Source organism: Dermacentor albipictus, chromosome 4, assembly GCF_038994185.2.
Source record: "Dermacentor albipictus isolate Rhodes 1998 colony chromosome 4, USDA_Dalb.pri_finalv2, whole genome shotgun sequence".
Taxonomy (NCBI): domain Eukaryota; kingdom Metazoa; phylum Arthropoda; class Arachnida; order Ixodida; family Ixodidae; genus Dermacentor; species Dermacentor albipictus.
The window spans coordinates 29,225,744-29,242,098 of NC_091824.1; the positions used below are offsets into that span (position 1 = coordinate 29,225,744).

Consider the following 16,355-nt stretch of genomic DNA (forward strand, 5'->3'; position numbering starts at 1 on the left):
ATAACAGAGGGGCATTACGACATGATACAAGACAACTTTATTGATGTATATTTGGAAAATTTATGTCAAAGCTACATTCAGACCACAGACAACCTGTGTTAAATGCGCCAAGTGGGATTTCTACAGGCGATTTTAGCGTTAACTTCGTCAAAAAATACACAAACTACTTTTCTTGCCTTCCGACTTTGAATATTTTATTTTGCTTTTGCAATTGTACATCCATCTCTCGCGGACGAATCTAAAATGTATTCGATTCCATCTAAAAAAAGAAAACATATAAAAGTAGTCATAATGATGCAACTTAAGGCACCCGTCTTCCCTCCAAAACAAGGCCTGACTTACAGCGAATGAGGAAGCAAAGTTAACCTGCTACAGCAAATTGTCGTAGGAATCGGTGGCTAGATAAAAGAAAATGCCTCAACAGAAATCGCACAGGCTGTTCCACAAAGACTGTTACATTTGCAGAAAGAATCGAGCACGACCGCAAGAACCACGGCGGCCTCGAATGTTTCGTGCCAGGCGTTGTTCAAATTCAATTATCGACTGCTTCAAAGGAAGATTGGATGGCAGAGGGAAGAGTAGCGGGGTCGTTAGAGAAAAAAGTATGCTTTATTTAGTTTGTTTCGTGGTGCTGCCTTTTGAGTCGACGATGATATTTTGCTCGTTCTGGATAAAATAAACTGGGCTTTTGACATTATGCCTTTGGAGCAAATGAGGGACGTATCGCGTTGATCCTTTCGTCGTAGATGGCGTGAACGTAGAGTGCTTCGCCTATAGCTAGAAGAAAGTTTGAGAACGGCGCTACGTTTTGCAGACGAGAGCGTAACGGCGCATCGTTGGTGATCGTTGTTGCGCTGGAAAGAATGACTCTAGAATGCACATATGTTGTGGGCATTTTTGGTGCAACATTAGAGACTAATAGCTTATATCGGAGCAGAAATTATATGTAGATATTAGCCGTGAGTATTGGTTCAACAGCAGGGGCCTAATTCACAAACTTTTTGTTCTGACGTGTTTCTTACCGTAGTCAAGTCAATTCGACAAATAACCCGCCCGACATTACAATTCGATGGACTATGTTTTTCGAACACTTCCAGCGTAAGCGCCTCTTTTTTTTTTTTACTATAGGCCAATGCGCGGAATTCCTAAAGCTTTTCGTTCATACTTGCACTTCACCCAGCCCCTCATCGCAAAAAGTATGATCAGCACTAGGATCGGCTAGCATTTATTCTTATACGAAGTCAGTCCCGAAAGTGTGTGCAATAAATTAATAAAAAATAATTTCAGATACTTGCGTAGTGGTCCCCATTGTGGTCACCTTCAAGTACTCCGCAATGGACACAACACGCTCGCCCCACATCTTCTTTTACATCTGAGATCACCTTTGGAACCACTCTTCTGTTGAGCCCGTCGGCAGCGATTTGGTTTCCTTTTTTAATTGGCGTGAGATCTCCGGAACGATGTTCCCGGAGCACAAGTTTGGATTTGGAAGCCAGAACGCTACCCTGGCTCTGGCAGAGCTGATTCAGCGGAGTCTCGCAGTGCTTCCCTTGGTCCTTCTTGCAGTAAAACCCACTGCACGCCTCTGGAGGACTCTAACCTTCACCGCGCGTGCTACTTATACAACGTCGAGTCCGTGGCCGTCGTCCATCGTCCTCGCTGCGGCGGCGGTGGTGGCATAGTCAATCCTCAAGCGTTCTTATAGCAACTATTGCAATAATGAGACATAAGTCGCACGATTAGTACGCAGCTCTCGTCGTAGTTTATTTCGATAGCGTTTCATTACGCAGTACGAAACTGATATTAGTATTGGTGGCAGTGCTTACCTGTACAGAGTTACATGTGGCAGTTTACATGTACAAATTATGAAAAAATCTGCATGCCATTTGTCATGATAAAAATACCGGCATGCCATTTGTGTATACTGCTCCTACATGTACAATATTCTAAAAAAAACTATCTATTATACGAGTACCCGATTTCCTAAAGTATTTTCGTGCAGCACAAAGTACTCTAAAAGAGCATCTGGTTACTCAAAATCCTCAACTGTCTTTCCCACATACAGGGAATATTACAAACGTTGTGAATCATTCAAGCACTTTATTTCGCCAAACAAAACGAAGGGCCGATTTACCCTAAACATTAGCTCACCATTTGAAAAAGTAGCGTTTCAAAGTTTTTGTTCCATTGCCTGCACCACTGCTTGTTCTTTTAAATGCAGTGGCCTACGCTCAAGAGCCGCTCTTCGGCAGAGCAGCGTTGTCCTTGCGAAAACACATTCAAAGGGAGGGGCACTTCAATAGGGATGTCGCATCTTGTTACCCCCGTCTGACTCCTGGCAGGTGCTTGGTTGTTCTGCAGATGCATTTTGAGTGCTGCTGTGTTCGCATAATATTGTTGCGGGGATGTTGCGAGTATATAAAAACTATATCTACAATATATATACAGGATGAGTCAGAACAGCTAAGATGGCTGACTACAAACAACACGCAGCAGCCAGCGTCTCCGATCTTATTCTTCCTCTATCTTCTCTCAACCTTCCGTAACAGGACCCCCGGGTGGCGAAGCGTGGTCTCGGCGCATGGCAGGCGAAGAATTGCGAGCGAAGTATAGCTTCGGCCGCAAAACGTGCATGATGTCGACAGGCGTCTGACTTGAGGATGCATCAAAGTGCAGCGGCGAAATCTCGTAATTGACATCGTTAATTTAGCGTAGGGCTTTATAAGGCCCTGTGTAGCGAGAGAGAAGCTTTTGCGAGAGGCCAACCCGAGGATATGGTGACCAGAGGAGCACCCAAACACGCGGTGCGAACTTAGCATCGTGATGACAATGGTCGTGACGTTCTTTCTATATGCGGTGAGTCTAAAAAACGAGATTGGGCGACTTGACGTGCCATGCGACCACGATCGATGACTTCACGAGCGCACTCAGTTGCAAGACGTGGCATAGAAGGGGGATGGTGTCAAACGGCAGCGTGGGGTTGCGACCATACAAGAAATGAAAGGGTGAATATCCTGCGGTGTCATGTCGGGACGAGTTATACGCGAACCTCACGTAAGCCAGCGTGGCGTCTCAGTCGCGGTTATCATTGGAGACGTACAGTCGCGGACAGAATATTATGGACCATGAAATCTAAGAAAAGCTGAATACCTCCGCAACCTCACAACGCAATCTGGTATTTACATTTTGGACCTCGACTAGAATATGCTAACAACGTTGTCGTGGGCAGTTTTACTGGGGACTGCTACAGGCTGCTCGGGAATTGAACGTTTTCGGAGATCCCGTGGTCCATTTTATTCTTTCCGCGACTGTACATCGACAGCATTTCTGTGATCGTTCGACAGTACACACAGACTGTAAACCGATATTTCCAAGTTCCTGGTGAACGATGGCTTGTACGAGGGGAACTGAAAATGTAGTAGCATGAGGGCTACGCGAATAGAAAGCTGCGGGCGCCATCGCATCCAGTTCACGTCTAACGCTTCGCACCACGTCCTCTTATGGCAACGCATCATATAGTGCGGTCAGAATAGCTGAGATGGCTGATTACCAACAACATGCAGCAGCCAGCGCCTGCGATCTTCTTCCTCTCTCTTCTCTCATCCTTCCAATTAGGCATACACGGACACACCAACGGAAAAGTGGACGAACTATACTAAGAAAACTAAGCGCAATATAAGGAGAAAGCAGCCTCTTAAACAAACTCGGACCTAAAGAGAGACAGAAAAAGTTGGTAACTGCTGTCACGGCGCTTTACCTATTATTTCATTTACTTGGGGGTGGAGAAGGCCCATCTACACTGGTGTGCAGCACATTATGCGCGGTAAACACGAACTAACCTATGGAGATAGCCAAGTGTTGTGAAATCTGAGGAGAAATTTACAAAGTTTCTTTTTTTCCTCCGCAAGTGCTGCTTTCCATTGAATGGCAGTCGTCACTAATATTATGTCCAAAATTGCTATTGCCTGGCGCCTTAAATACAAACAAATTTAGCGTAAAAATCACTTTGGAGATACCGGCTTATCCTTTAGTTTTATTGAACTGCTGGCATTTATGTAGTCACTGCCTCGCGTTTTGCGTAATAGGTATGTTCCAATTATTAACCGAAAGGCGGTTACTGCCAAGTGTGACGCTCCTGATCATATCTGCAAGGACGCAGTTCCATGTAAATGGTTGTACGAATCATCGCGAGCATATCACAATGAAGCGCGTGGACTGCTCTTACACAGGGTGTCTATTTGCGTACATATTTAGCGATCTTCAATTTCCATTTGTCCCGTGTTATATCCCTGATTGCTCAAACGCAGTTCTGCTGTTAATAGTTCTTGTACATCATTCGTATGCGCTGTGGGGAAATGAAAACCACGGTCTCAACCTGATACTTGAAGCAGGCACGCTTGTCTGTTTTAGAGATTGCATTTAAGAGGTTTCACGTGCCCAAACCAGAATCCGATTGTGAGGCTTGCAGTAGTGGAGTACTTCTCATTCCTTTTTAACCACATGGGATTCTTTAACGTGCGCCCAATCCACAGTACACGGGCGCTTTCGCATTGCACCTCATTCGGGATGCGGACGCCGCAGAAAGGGTCGGCCCAAGGACTTGGTGTTCAGCAGTGAAATATCATAGCCACTGAGCTGTTTCACTTTTACGAAGTTACACTAATGCCACACACTCATGCACATGACGCCCTCACATACAGAAAACACTGACACCAGCGCACATACATACATACATACATACATACATACATACATACATACATACATACATACATACATACATACATACATACATACATACATACATACATACATACATACATACATACATACATACATACATACATACATACATACATACATACATACTCACACACAGATCTAATATAGCTTACGCTATTTTATCACGTGGTTTTGAAACATTCCAGAAGAGGTGGAGAAGCTGAAGAAAATTTATGCGCAACTCCGCGTAGTAGCGCATGGCTAAGTGATATGACGAAGTTCAAGAAAATTTCCTATGTCGCAACGGAAGAGCAGAACACGGGAGGATCATTTTAGTAATTTCTGCAATTTTTAAAGATTGTGTGATGCTAAAAGCATACTTCTTGTCCTTGAGTTGAAGCATTTGAAAAGGCGAACATTACTGACACAACGGGTTGAAACACATCTTCAACTAATGGGCAAAATTCACTAATTAAGTTTTGATTATTTACATCACAGCGCATATTGCATTTTACTAATTGTAGGAGGTGGGTTCGCAAGAGCTGTCTAGTTGAAATGCATTTCCAAGATTGCAGCAATTTAGAGATATTATTTCCTAAAGTGTCGGATGAAATACACAGATGTTCCAGTTAATTTTGTGTTTCACTGCATAAAAGAGCGTTTTATAAAAAAAAATTGAGTCGAAAAGTGTACCTTTCGCGGTTTTGTTGGAACATATCTCAAAACTTCTGTCATTCTTCGTTAATTACTATGTGCCACCATCAGGAAGTTATATAATAATAAGTTTTCCGTTAATACAATATGTGTTTCAATTTCTTGTGCAAGTAATACCTGCCTCTCTGGATAACCTAGCCGAAGGAATAAAATTAAATTATCTACAAGAGGAACTTTCTTTTTTTAAATTCCGGAAAGCTTGAAAATAATCACCACGCGTAATTCACGGCCCCGCTACATTATACCAACCACACAAGCGTCTGCGTGGCCTCTCGTTTTCTTTCCTCCCCTGTTCTATCACTCTCTCGCTGCTCGAAAAGAGCTAGGGCGGGTGGGCGCACGCGCCAAATACTTCATTGTTTTTAGACAAATGGAAGCCTCATTCACCTTTTAGTGATGAACAACGTGCCACACGCGCCGTCTTCACTACTGGATCGAAAACTTAAGTTGGTGCGAATATGTCTTGGCCCGCATTAGCGAAACCTTCCTAGGCTGAAAGCGTTCGTGCCAGCCAATGGTGATGTAGGGCATATTATGAACGAAGGCGATGATCGGATGGAAAACAGCACTTGCGAACGAAAAGCTTTGTGCATTAGGCCCCTTTTCATTTGTGCAACGTACGCGCAAAAAATATAAATAAATAAAATAAAGAGGCGAAAGGGGCGGTACAGCGCGAAAGTAATTGTTCATTCGGTGCAATTTCTTTTTTCATGTGCCTCTTTTGTTTAAGTGCTGCGCAAATCACAAGGACCTTCGCTATTGCGACAGTATCGCCACTGCCATGTGCTTGGCAAGCGTGATTGGGAATGCAATACAAGCTGAAACGTCTGGGTTAGCTGTGGGTATCAGACGAGATAATGCTATGAGTCACGCTTCGTTAAATTCCTGGGTTTATTCTTGCCAAAACTTACATTTGATCATGAGGCGCGCTGTTGTCGGGCACTCCGGAATAAATATTGCTACGAGCAGCTGGGGTGCTTTAGCGGGAACTTAAAGTAGACGAGCGCTTTCGCATTTCACACCCCCTCGAAGTCCGCCCGCCACCGCCAGTATGGAACCCGGAAGCTCGAGCTGTGTAGTGCGACTCAATATACACTAGATTACTGCGGCAGATGTGAGTCATGGTAACGCGCCTTCTTTTTTCAGTGTGCAAGCTTGTGTCAGTTTGAAAAACTTGTTCTGTCAAAGATGTTGTAGTAAAGGACCACTTCTGCTCTGTTCCTTTCTTTTGCAGAGAACGAGGGAATCGAGAACAGACATCGCACCGCGAGTGAGTATACTTTTTTGCTTTTAATCTAGCATCCTGACCGCTGATATATTGTTACGGTGGAAAAGAGCACAAAGTCGTCGCCGGTAAAGACGACGCAGTGGCAACAGCCTCTCGGGGTTCTGCTGCTGTATATACACGCATCGTGTAAATACACCGTGTAAATTGTTTATACCCATGATATTTTGGTGGAGACGCGGGGTACGCCTCTTCGTCACGGAGTTTCACAGCGGACGTCTCAGCCAGCCTGGGACCATGCTTCCAGTGGGAGGCACCACGTCTGCAACTACAATGCCGACTACGCCTACCCAGTACGTTGCTCTACCTCAGCCAGAAGACCCCGGCAAGTTAACCGGCCTCGAAGGCGTTGACGTAGAAGAATGGTTGAAGATGTATGAGCGCGTCAGCAAGGTGAACAGGTTGGATCCGACCATAATGCCGGCCATTGTCGTGTTCTACCTCCACGGAACACTGCGTACGTGGTTTTACACACACGAAGAAGAGCTAATCAGCAGGGACTTTTTCAAAGAGAAGCTGTCGGACATTTTTGGCAATCCGACCGGTCGACAACTAGCCACCAAGCAACAACTCGCCATGCGTGCCCAAACTGCTACCGAGTCGTATGTCTCCTACACTCAGGACGTCCAAGCCCTCTGTCATAAATCGACACGTCCATGCCAGAGGCGGACAAGGTTGGACACATTATCAAAGGCATCGCGGACGACGGATTCAACCTTCTGGTCTTTAGAAACTTATCGACTGTCAACGCCATCATGAAGGAATGTTGCCGTTTCGAGCAGGCGAAGAGTCGCGGTATATACAATAAGTTTACACGGCTTCCAAATACTGTAGCGACGTCTTTCTGTACCGACCCCACCGACCAATCTAGCTCGCCACCACCAAGCGAAAACGTGACCCGAATTGTGCGCCGCGAACTCGAAGCAGCGCTTCGTGCCTCGCCTCAACAGATGTCTTGGAACAGCACTGCTGAGATGATATCATGCGAAAATCATGAGATATTATGAGATATATAATGCAAAAATTGGAAAATTTGATATGCATAGGGGGGGGGGGGGGGGGGCGGGTTCATTGCCGCCACATTTATGTGCAATGCAGGTGCGTGTCTCCTTCTCGTGATGACCAGCATGAAAATTCTGAATTTTAGAAACAATATTTGTCTTAGCGAGTTACCCGCAATATCCGTATCCTGTCTGTGCGTTCCTAGCCTCATTCGTGGGCCGATAACGAAGGCAGCGCTGCCTAAAAACGACCGGAGACTTACGCGATTCCTTCGACTCTGAAATCATTTGCTGCGATAGCAGCATTCTCACCGAGTAAAGACGAGCATCTTACATGTTTGTTTTATTTTGATCGGGTGCTTCTTTCTATAAAATATTTGCGATTACCCCCTAATACGCGAAAGTAGGCAGGAATCCAACAATTAAAATGTGGTTTGTTAAAGCGAAGGTTGGGCTCGCGTAAAAAACTTATAACTTGAAGTAATCAATAAAATTATGCTTATTTCGCTATTCCGGAGTTTCTTAATTGTTTGATAGTACTGAAAGAATAGTGTGAACTACATGAGTCACTTTGTGATGTTTGCAACTCCTTTTCAGTACGACATAGTCAGGCATATTGTGGAAATCAAACTGCGGGTATGAACAGGCTTGAGAACTCTGAAACTCCGCTTCACGAAGCAGTCAATTTTATTTATTTAGAACGGGTAGTTTTCTTTAACCTTTAATTTGTGGTTCTTTGGTCTAAGGCTTGGGCTATCTTTCGTTTCCTTCGCGGTGGTTCAACATTTTATTATTTCAATATGTAGGATTGAGATTATCTTGGTTAGTCTGCTTTATTTTTTATGTTTGTAAAAAGACACATTTCTTTCGTGGCACCTTTGGGTGTGATGACGTTTGAGCACTTAGCTGCCCCTATTGTCTCTGGTCTCCTGTTGTCGTAGAATAAACTAAACAAGTGTGGGGAAACCAGTTTTTACTGATATGCTATAGCGGCTTTAAAGCCAATCGAAATAATGAAGGAGGGTTTTTTTAAAAGTAACCGAAAGCGCTTCTTTTTGAGATAGAAACCAATTGGAAAAATAAGAGGTGGGCATAGTAGCTGCTAGTGTCCTAAGGTCAGTTCAGCGAGGGCAGGAGGTCCTTCTGTAGATCGTTTATTAGCGACGAGTTCCACATAAGTGTGTGAAAAGTACAGCGATGTATCAGGATCCGAGTGCCCCAGTTATGGAGGTGGTAGTGGTACAGTCCTTGGATCTAAGTCGTCCCGCCATCCAATGGTGTCATGTCCAAGAAAGATGTCAGAAACAATATTCAGCCATGAATTCGATAACATGCGACAATGGCCACCAGATTGGAATTCTGGTACAAATCAGACGGCCATTGCCTAAGTAGAAGGAAGGGCTTCCAAGATCGAATCAGCAATTTGGCATATGGCAAGAGATGACAAATAGAATAACGCAGAGACACATAGGTAAAGATGGAGCAGGATTGGTACTCGTAGCACCAAAAGAAAAATATATATCACAGTTTCAGTAGAATGTGAGCCTGCCCGACGTGACAGCAGCGCGGCGTTTCAGTTTGAAACCTCCAAACATTATTTTTGCAGTGAAGCTGCATATCACTCAGATCCGGCGTTTTGTGGCGTCTGCCAGCAGAAATTATCAGCAGCAGCAATGGATCGAGCGTTCGTCCTCGTCCTATTCTTTCACTGCTGGCTCCATTGCACGAAAAGCTATCGTCACGAATGGGTCTTTCGTGTGCAGTTGACGTCACGGCTCATAGGTGAACGACGTAATTGATCTCAGTTTCGTCCCGCCACTGTAATGGGTAGGCCGCGCGTTGCCACAACTGCAGAAGAACAGCGCGCGTTTGAAGGACGAGGAAGGGAGCACCGACTGAAGAGTGCGATCGTCGATGGCATGCGGACGCTAATGGGCCGGCCGACGAGCGTGTCATCGAGACGGCACGTAAGCGACTAGCGAGAACCAATGAATCCGAGAATGACGTGAAGCGCCTTCGGCGTCAAGGGGTAAATGTGGACGAGTTTAACGTTGCAAACGCGAGGTTGCAAAGAGCTTTCCTTGATCGTCCTTTCGGCTCTACATGCAACGTCTGTGAGAGACTGTGGTTCGATAACGAGCCTCGTCGTAATGGGGAGGCCGCGTTGACGGGGGTATGAGCCATTCATTGTCTCACGTGACGGACACGTTTAATAACAAAGGTGATACGCGAATGTTTGTGCGTACCTATATTGTGATGAGGGCCACAGATAAGGACAGAAAGTAGGCTCGCACCTTTGTTTATAATTCCGTCTCACCTCCTTGCTACGCGCTAAAGAGCTTCGCTAGCCATCCACCCTCACAGAGTGTAATGGCTCGTGATCTTTTTCTAAATTAAGTTTTTGTCCCAATAAATATTTAGGCTGCAGGTGAGGAGGTGGTTGCTGCTGTTAAAGCTTTCATGGTTTTAGGACTCTACCACTCATTGTGAGTGTCGCTCCTACAAAGAAACTATGAGACCAAAACTTCAACTACAACTGATGACACGAGCGAAATGCCGCATCGTCACCTACGAGGTTTCAGCAATTTCGCTTTCTGTGGGTCCTTTAAGTACTAGTATACGTGCAAGGCGCTACGAATGCTAAGGGCTACTCTGTAAACTACGTGGCAATTTACTGCGACCTCGCTGTCATTATTGACGTTCTCGATGCTTTCAGCCGTTGTTTCCCCCCTGCTACATTCTCGGCGCATCTTCTACTGTGGACGTGTGCCATATCTCAGGCTTGTCATCATCATTGTCATACGTACCTTCTTTGTACCACCGACAGTGTTTTAACGAGCATGACAAGAGACACATCACCACCTTGTCGAGAGTAATTTCTATGCGATGTCACCACAAAGTGCAATCTTCCTCCGCTAGAGTGGTGTTCGTTATGGCCTCCGAAAAGCATGCGCAGATACCATAGCTCTCAAGAGGCAGTGGTTTGATGGACGGGACAGACAGACGGGCATGGCAAACCCCAGTTTGGAGCACTTAACTGCTGTTGCAGTAGAATATGGGCTGTTACCGAGCGAATGGCTGGAGGGAAAATGCGGGCTGATTACGAAGGTCGTGCAGCCTAAAAATAAGGTGCGGTCATTCGCGTGGCTATGTGCAGTCTAAAAATGTGGCCGATCAATACTGTCATGCGCTAAAAAATTTAAGCAGTCTGACGCTCATCCTACTTCCCTCACGCGAGAAGTGACGCGATAGAGTGCCGTGCGCAGTGACTTCGACCCATTCTAACTCTGTACTCGCACTGGAAGACATCGTCTTGGGCCGAGTTCCACTGGAGGTTGAATCACCATGCAAGTTGTTTTGTTCATGCTCATGTTTGTCTCCTTGTTCTGTTTCTCACTTTTTAAAATTTTCTGTCATCTCAGCGCTCGCACTTATTCCTTCCTTAATATTATTTATGTACCCTGCCCTATTCTCTATTCAGTTTTCTTTGTCCCGACCACCAGAACCTTCTGGTGGACGTTGGCCTTAAGCTTACCATTCAGCATGGCGCTTATGGAGAGTTTAATGTGGCTGGTTGGTACAATGGTGCATAGTATTTGGGAACTCACTGACCCAGACAAGAAAAGAGAAAGACACTCTTGCTTAACCCATTCTTTGCGCAGTTTCCGTACTCAACAAACAGTGCTTGTGCCTGCAGAGATAGATAGATAGATAGATAGATAGATAGATAGATAGATAGATAGATAGATAGATAGATAGATAGATAGATAGATAGATAGATAGATAGATAGATAGATAGATAGATAGATAGATAGATAGATAGATAGATAGATAGATAGATAGATAGATAGATAGATAGATAGATAGATAGATAGGAACACCTACGACCAAACTTCTAGTTTTGGCACTGGCCTTAGTGAACACAGCAATATATGCACAGCTTGGCATAGGCGAATATAGCGAGTACTAACTTCTTGGAGTGTCCCTCACCCAACAATGTGTTCAGCCGTTCAAGCTCACTGCGAGCGCTTGATGGTGAACAGGAACTTCCGTAGTGCGCGAACCTTAATTCAATGCATGTCGACTAGCGGTAGTGTCCACTTGAAACCGTGCATGCGCTATAAGTTATAAAAATCACCTAGTAAGCATCTCGCATGGACAGGTGAATAATTTCGTTGCCTATCTGGGGCGAGTGAATTGACCACCGTCGTTTGCCGCCTTCATTTCCTCGCACGGACGTTTCGACAACAAACCTTCCTGCTAGACAACTGGCTATAGCATTGCACTGCTGAACTCGAGATCTCTGGTTCAATCCCGGAATGCACGGCCGCCTTCCGATGTCGGTGATATGAAAAAGCGCTTAGATTTAGGGGAACGTTAAAGAACCCCAGGTGGTCTAAATTATTCCCAAGATCCCCACTAGGGCCTGCTTCAAGATCGGATCATTGTCCTGGCACGAAAAACCTGAGCACTGCATTTTTTTATTGTTTCGTTCACTTGCCATTCAATAACTTTGCAGGTGAGCAGAAGGTTATTCCACGTAATCACTCCTCCTCTCTGCTTTGTTAAGTGCATGGATGTACCGAGGACGACCTTCCATCCACGTCACTGCGGCAAAAACTGGTTTAGTAGTACGGGCATAAATAAAACATGGGTAGCCGCTGCCCTGCTTTCATGACTATTCAGCAAGTTTTAGGCGTGAGAAGTAAAAAAGATTAACTTATTTTAACTGAACTTTCTAGGACACGTAAGAAAGAGTAGGATAACCACTTGACACTCCTATGAGTGCGTAGCGTTATGCTAGCCCCTATGAAAATGGTCATATCCTTTATGTTTCCTTTATGTTTCCTTCTTGTGCCCTATGTGACCTTTATGATTCCTTGTCCTTTGTGTGACCTCCGGGACGCGAACTTTGTGTGTACCACATGTTTACTCATCCTAACGTATACCTCGAGGAAGTGACCTTTATTATGCCTCTAGGATGTGTCCTTTATGTTTACCGCAGGATGTTAACTGGATGTGCACTATGTGTTACCTGAGTGTACACTTGAGTGCACATGTAGGTGACATAGAGTGCACATAACAACTGTCTGTACATATAATACAGGCAGATATACCTGAACTTTGTGACAGCCGTTAATACACTCTGCAGAGTCATTGTAAGTACTAAATCTTGACTTATCCTTTCCTTTGCCCCAAGAAAACAACCCTTATTATAATTATTGTAGTATGTGCCCTTTGTGTTTACGGCGGGATGTTACCTAGGTGTGCACTTCAGTGCACACGTAGGTAACATAGAGCATATAGTGGGCGAGTTGTTTACGATTCATCGTACCTTTAGCAACAGCGCAAAAGCAACGCGGAAACAAGGAACACTCCGAAGAAACAGCGCCGTCTTGTGTTTCTTCCTTTTGACCTTGTCGCTTTCGCGCTGACCACAAGTACGGGTAACTGCTGTGTCGATATTAACACGCGTAGAAGCAGGGCAGCGCGGATCCCGTAAATGCTTGCTTGGGCGTACAACTAAATAAATAAAAAACTGAACAATTTATAATTGTGAGTTGGCTGAGTATGAAAGTTGTGTGCGGAGTATGGCCGTATTTGATTACGCGAGCATGCAAGCAGTACGCCTGTTTCACTTTGGCCGAAGTTCCGCTGCCGCTGCAAGCCAGCCATCGCCACATTTTGTCGCCTTTATTCCTTTCGCTACGAGCAAATATGGTTCCACCTATGCAAGATAAGGCCTGACATTCTCAAAAACACGCCACTGGGCACCATAAGAAGCGTGTATATGTGTGGCAATTCCGAATTTCTGTTCGGTAGGCGTCACAGCTCTCGCGGCTGCCCGCACACCGTGCGCCATCCCAAGCGACGGAACAGCACATGATGCGCGCTGATTGGCTCGTGTCCACCGACAAACCACAGGACAAACGTTCGCGCATAGTTCGTCTAAAATCTCTGCATATACTTAAAAAAAAACAAGGCAGCGCACCAAGACACTTTAAAATCAATAATTTGTGTTTAAATACCAGCCTTCCTTCCAGCAACGACGTTTTTAAAGGGCCCCTGAAACGGTTCGGACAAATTTTGTAGGCGCGTAGGGTACAGCTTAAGTAGAACATTCGCACCACAATTTAAGTGAAGCGTTACGTATTAATGGAGCTGCAAGCGATTAGAAGTTACCCTCCTCCCTAGCTATGCTTTTCCTCCTCAACTCGCTCGCCGAGCGAGCGGCTCTAAGCTCCGCCTTCACTGGTTCAGCGTCACGATGCGACGTCACATCGCTCACTTCCGGTTGTTTAGGAGCACGCCCCCTCTCGCGCGAGACCTCTCCGCTAGCCGCTTGGCCGTCGACCGAGAGCTATCGAAGCAGCGTGCGTTGCGAGCATTCTGTCGTAGCGCCGAACGTGTCCGGTACTCCGCTAAAAACAGGCAAGCTGGTCATTTCGGCAAATGACTGGAGGCATAAACTCAAGCAGATGAAGGAACTTTAGGGTAGACGTACGTGAGCAGCCTGATCGGTGTGCACGGTCCAGACACTTGCTGGCGCAGCGCTTAACCACTCAAACAAAGCGCTAATATTGCTCTAACCAAGTATAAAGCATTTTAAGCATTTATAAATCAACGTGTTGATGATTACACTCCTGCGAAAAATACACACCAGCAGCACAGAATACACTTCGTTGCTGCTACTGTGTATGGTTGAGCTCCGTGCCACCAGGTGGCTGCACCGTGCAGACCATTCACATTTGCCCTTCTGCTCATCTCGTGGCTCATCCCGGCACAGTCAAGCGGCCAGACCCTGTCCCCTTGCGCTTGCGTTTGCCCTAATACTGGACTCGCGGTTTGCAGGTCGATAGGTTTGCAGTCCACAAGGCAACAAAGTCGAATCATAGTGCTCGCGAAAAGACTGAGACCGACTCTGACCGCGGAGCTCTCGTCAAAATGGAGTACGTTGTAACACAAGCAGACGACACTTGCTGTGTGCCGGAAGTGCTGAAGTGTACTAAAAAACTATTCTTGTGTATTCTCTTTAAGTTATTTTCTTTTTACAAAAACAAAGTAACTAACATTCCAACTATTACGAGCATCATTTGTTCACCATAAAGTTGGAAAAATTATCGACCACGCGCCCTGGTCAGCCAATCAGATAGCTCGCCCATGTGACGTAATATGGGTTATTTGCATCATATGGGTAGGGGCGGCTTAAAATTCCGCCGAGCATTGCGCTGCAATCGGCAGCGATGTGTATTTTTAAAACCTTATAATAAATTACACGCTTTACGCAGAGCACTTAGGTGCATCAATTAATGATCAGAAGAACCTACTCTAACGACTCACTACGTTTGTAGAAAATCGCCAAAATCGTTTCAGGGTCCCTTTAAATCTCGAAGGCCGTGCTTTTCCAAAATGCACGCCCTAAAGAAAAATGTAGATCTCGGAGGCTAAATTCACGTTTTAACCGCAGTGCGGCGCTGCCGCAGTGTAACGGTTGACGGTGAGCTGCGCCACGTTGTGTTGCTGTGAGCGGTGAGAGTGTTCGTTACACGGTAATTTAATCATATTTTCGAAGTGCCTAAACAAACTGTGATCCGTACCGTGTGCATTAACCATCAGGAAACCTCTGGACTCGTGTAACGCCATTAGTTCGCCTTATGTTTCCTGTGATACGCCAGTGTCTTGTGTACTACAGCGCCCGTCCGAGCTGCCTTTGTTCTCGCCTGTCCGCGTTCGCTCGTGGAATACCTGATACTGTGGCTTCGAATTATGGTGCGTGAAAGAATTTGTTGACAGTTGTGCTTTCGTGCGCTGGTGTTCATCGGCAATTCTACAGTGTTCGCGCCGGAAAGAGCGTCGTCGCGTGGTGCCTGCGAGACGAAGAAGCCGTTTGCTGACCACATTGAAGGTAAGCAGGTCTGACGCTTGCGCGCATTCTCGCAGCTTTTGGTTCATGTAGTAAGCTTTGTGGAACGACAACAGAACACTTTCTGAGCGTACGTTGACCACGTTGCTGTGCACATTTAGCAAAGCGTTTCACGAGGGGAGTTTCCGTGAAATGTATCATTTCTTACCGCTTACTTGCTTTATGGAGTGATGTGCTACCACCGCTGATTGTTGGGACTTAATGGGCAAATATTTACGTAAACGCTGAAAGTTACTGTTTTCTCGGTAGTTTCCCGGCAAGAAATTGTTCCGTAGATATGAATTTCCGCAAGTTACGTTTGTAATGCATGTCGATGTGTCACGGGCATCGCGAGTTGGCACGCGACTGCGATGTTTGACACTTGAACAGGTATTAGCTTGTATGAAGATTACTTTATTGATAGTGTTCAGATTGAAGTGCAGCTTCGCGAGAACTTTTCTGCATTGTTTGTTTTCTTCGACGTGCTCGTGTATTTGTCTTCTATATTGTAGGGCAAATATAGACCATTACAACAGCGAAATTTCTTTTTAATCGAGGCATCTCAATCAGACGCTCGTTTTCATTAATATTTTCATCCGAAGAACGGGATGTGAGTTCCTGCGATTGTTAAAGACAGTGGCTTGTAGCACTGCCTAATAAGGGATGCGATTTTCTTGCGATGCTTTGCGCTCGATGTTTGCCACTCTTATAACCCACCTTCCACGGCTGG

At 45.5% G+C, this 16,355-nt stretch overlaps 1 protein-coding gene across 1 annotated transcript in view; it reads left to right on the top strand.

The window, feature by feature from the left end:
- The window catches only part of LOC135900165 (uncharacterized), a 291,116-nt gene that overhangs the window by 90,223 nt on the left and 184,538 nt on the right, over positions 1-16,355 (top strand). Inside the window, exon 2 of the mRNA XM_065429614.2 lies at positions 6,671-6,706. Coding sequence (XP_065285686.2) covers positions 6,671-6,706 — 36 coding nt within the window. The remainder of the gene's footprint in view (positions 1-6,670; positions 6,707-16,355) is intronic.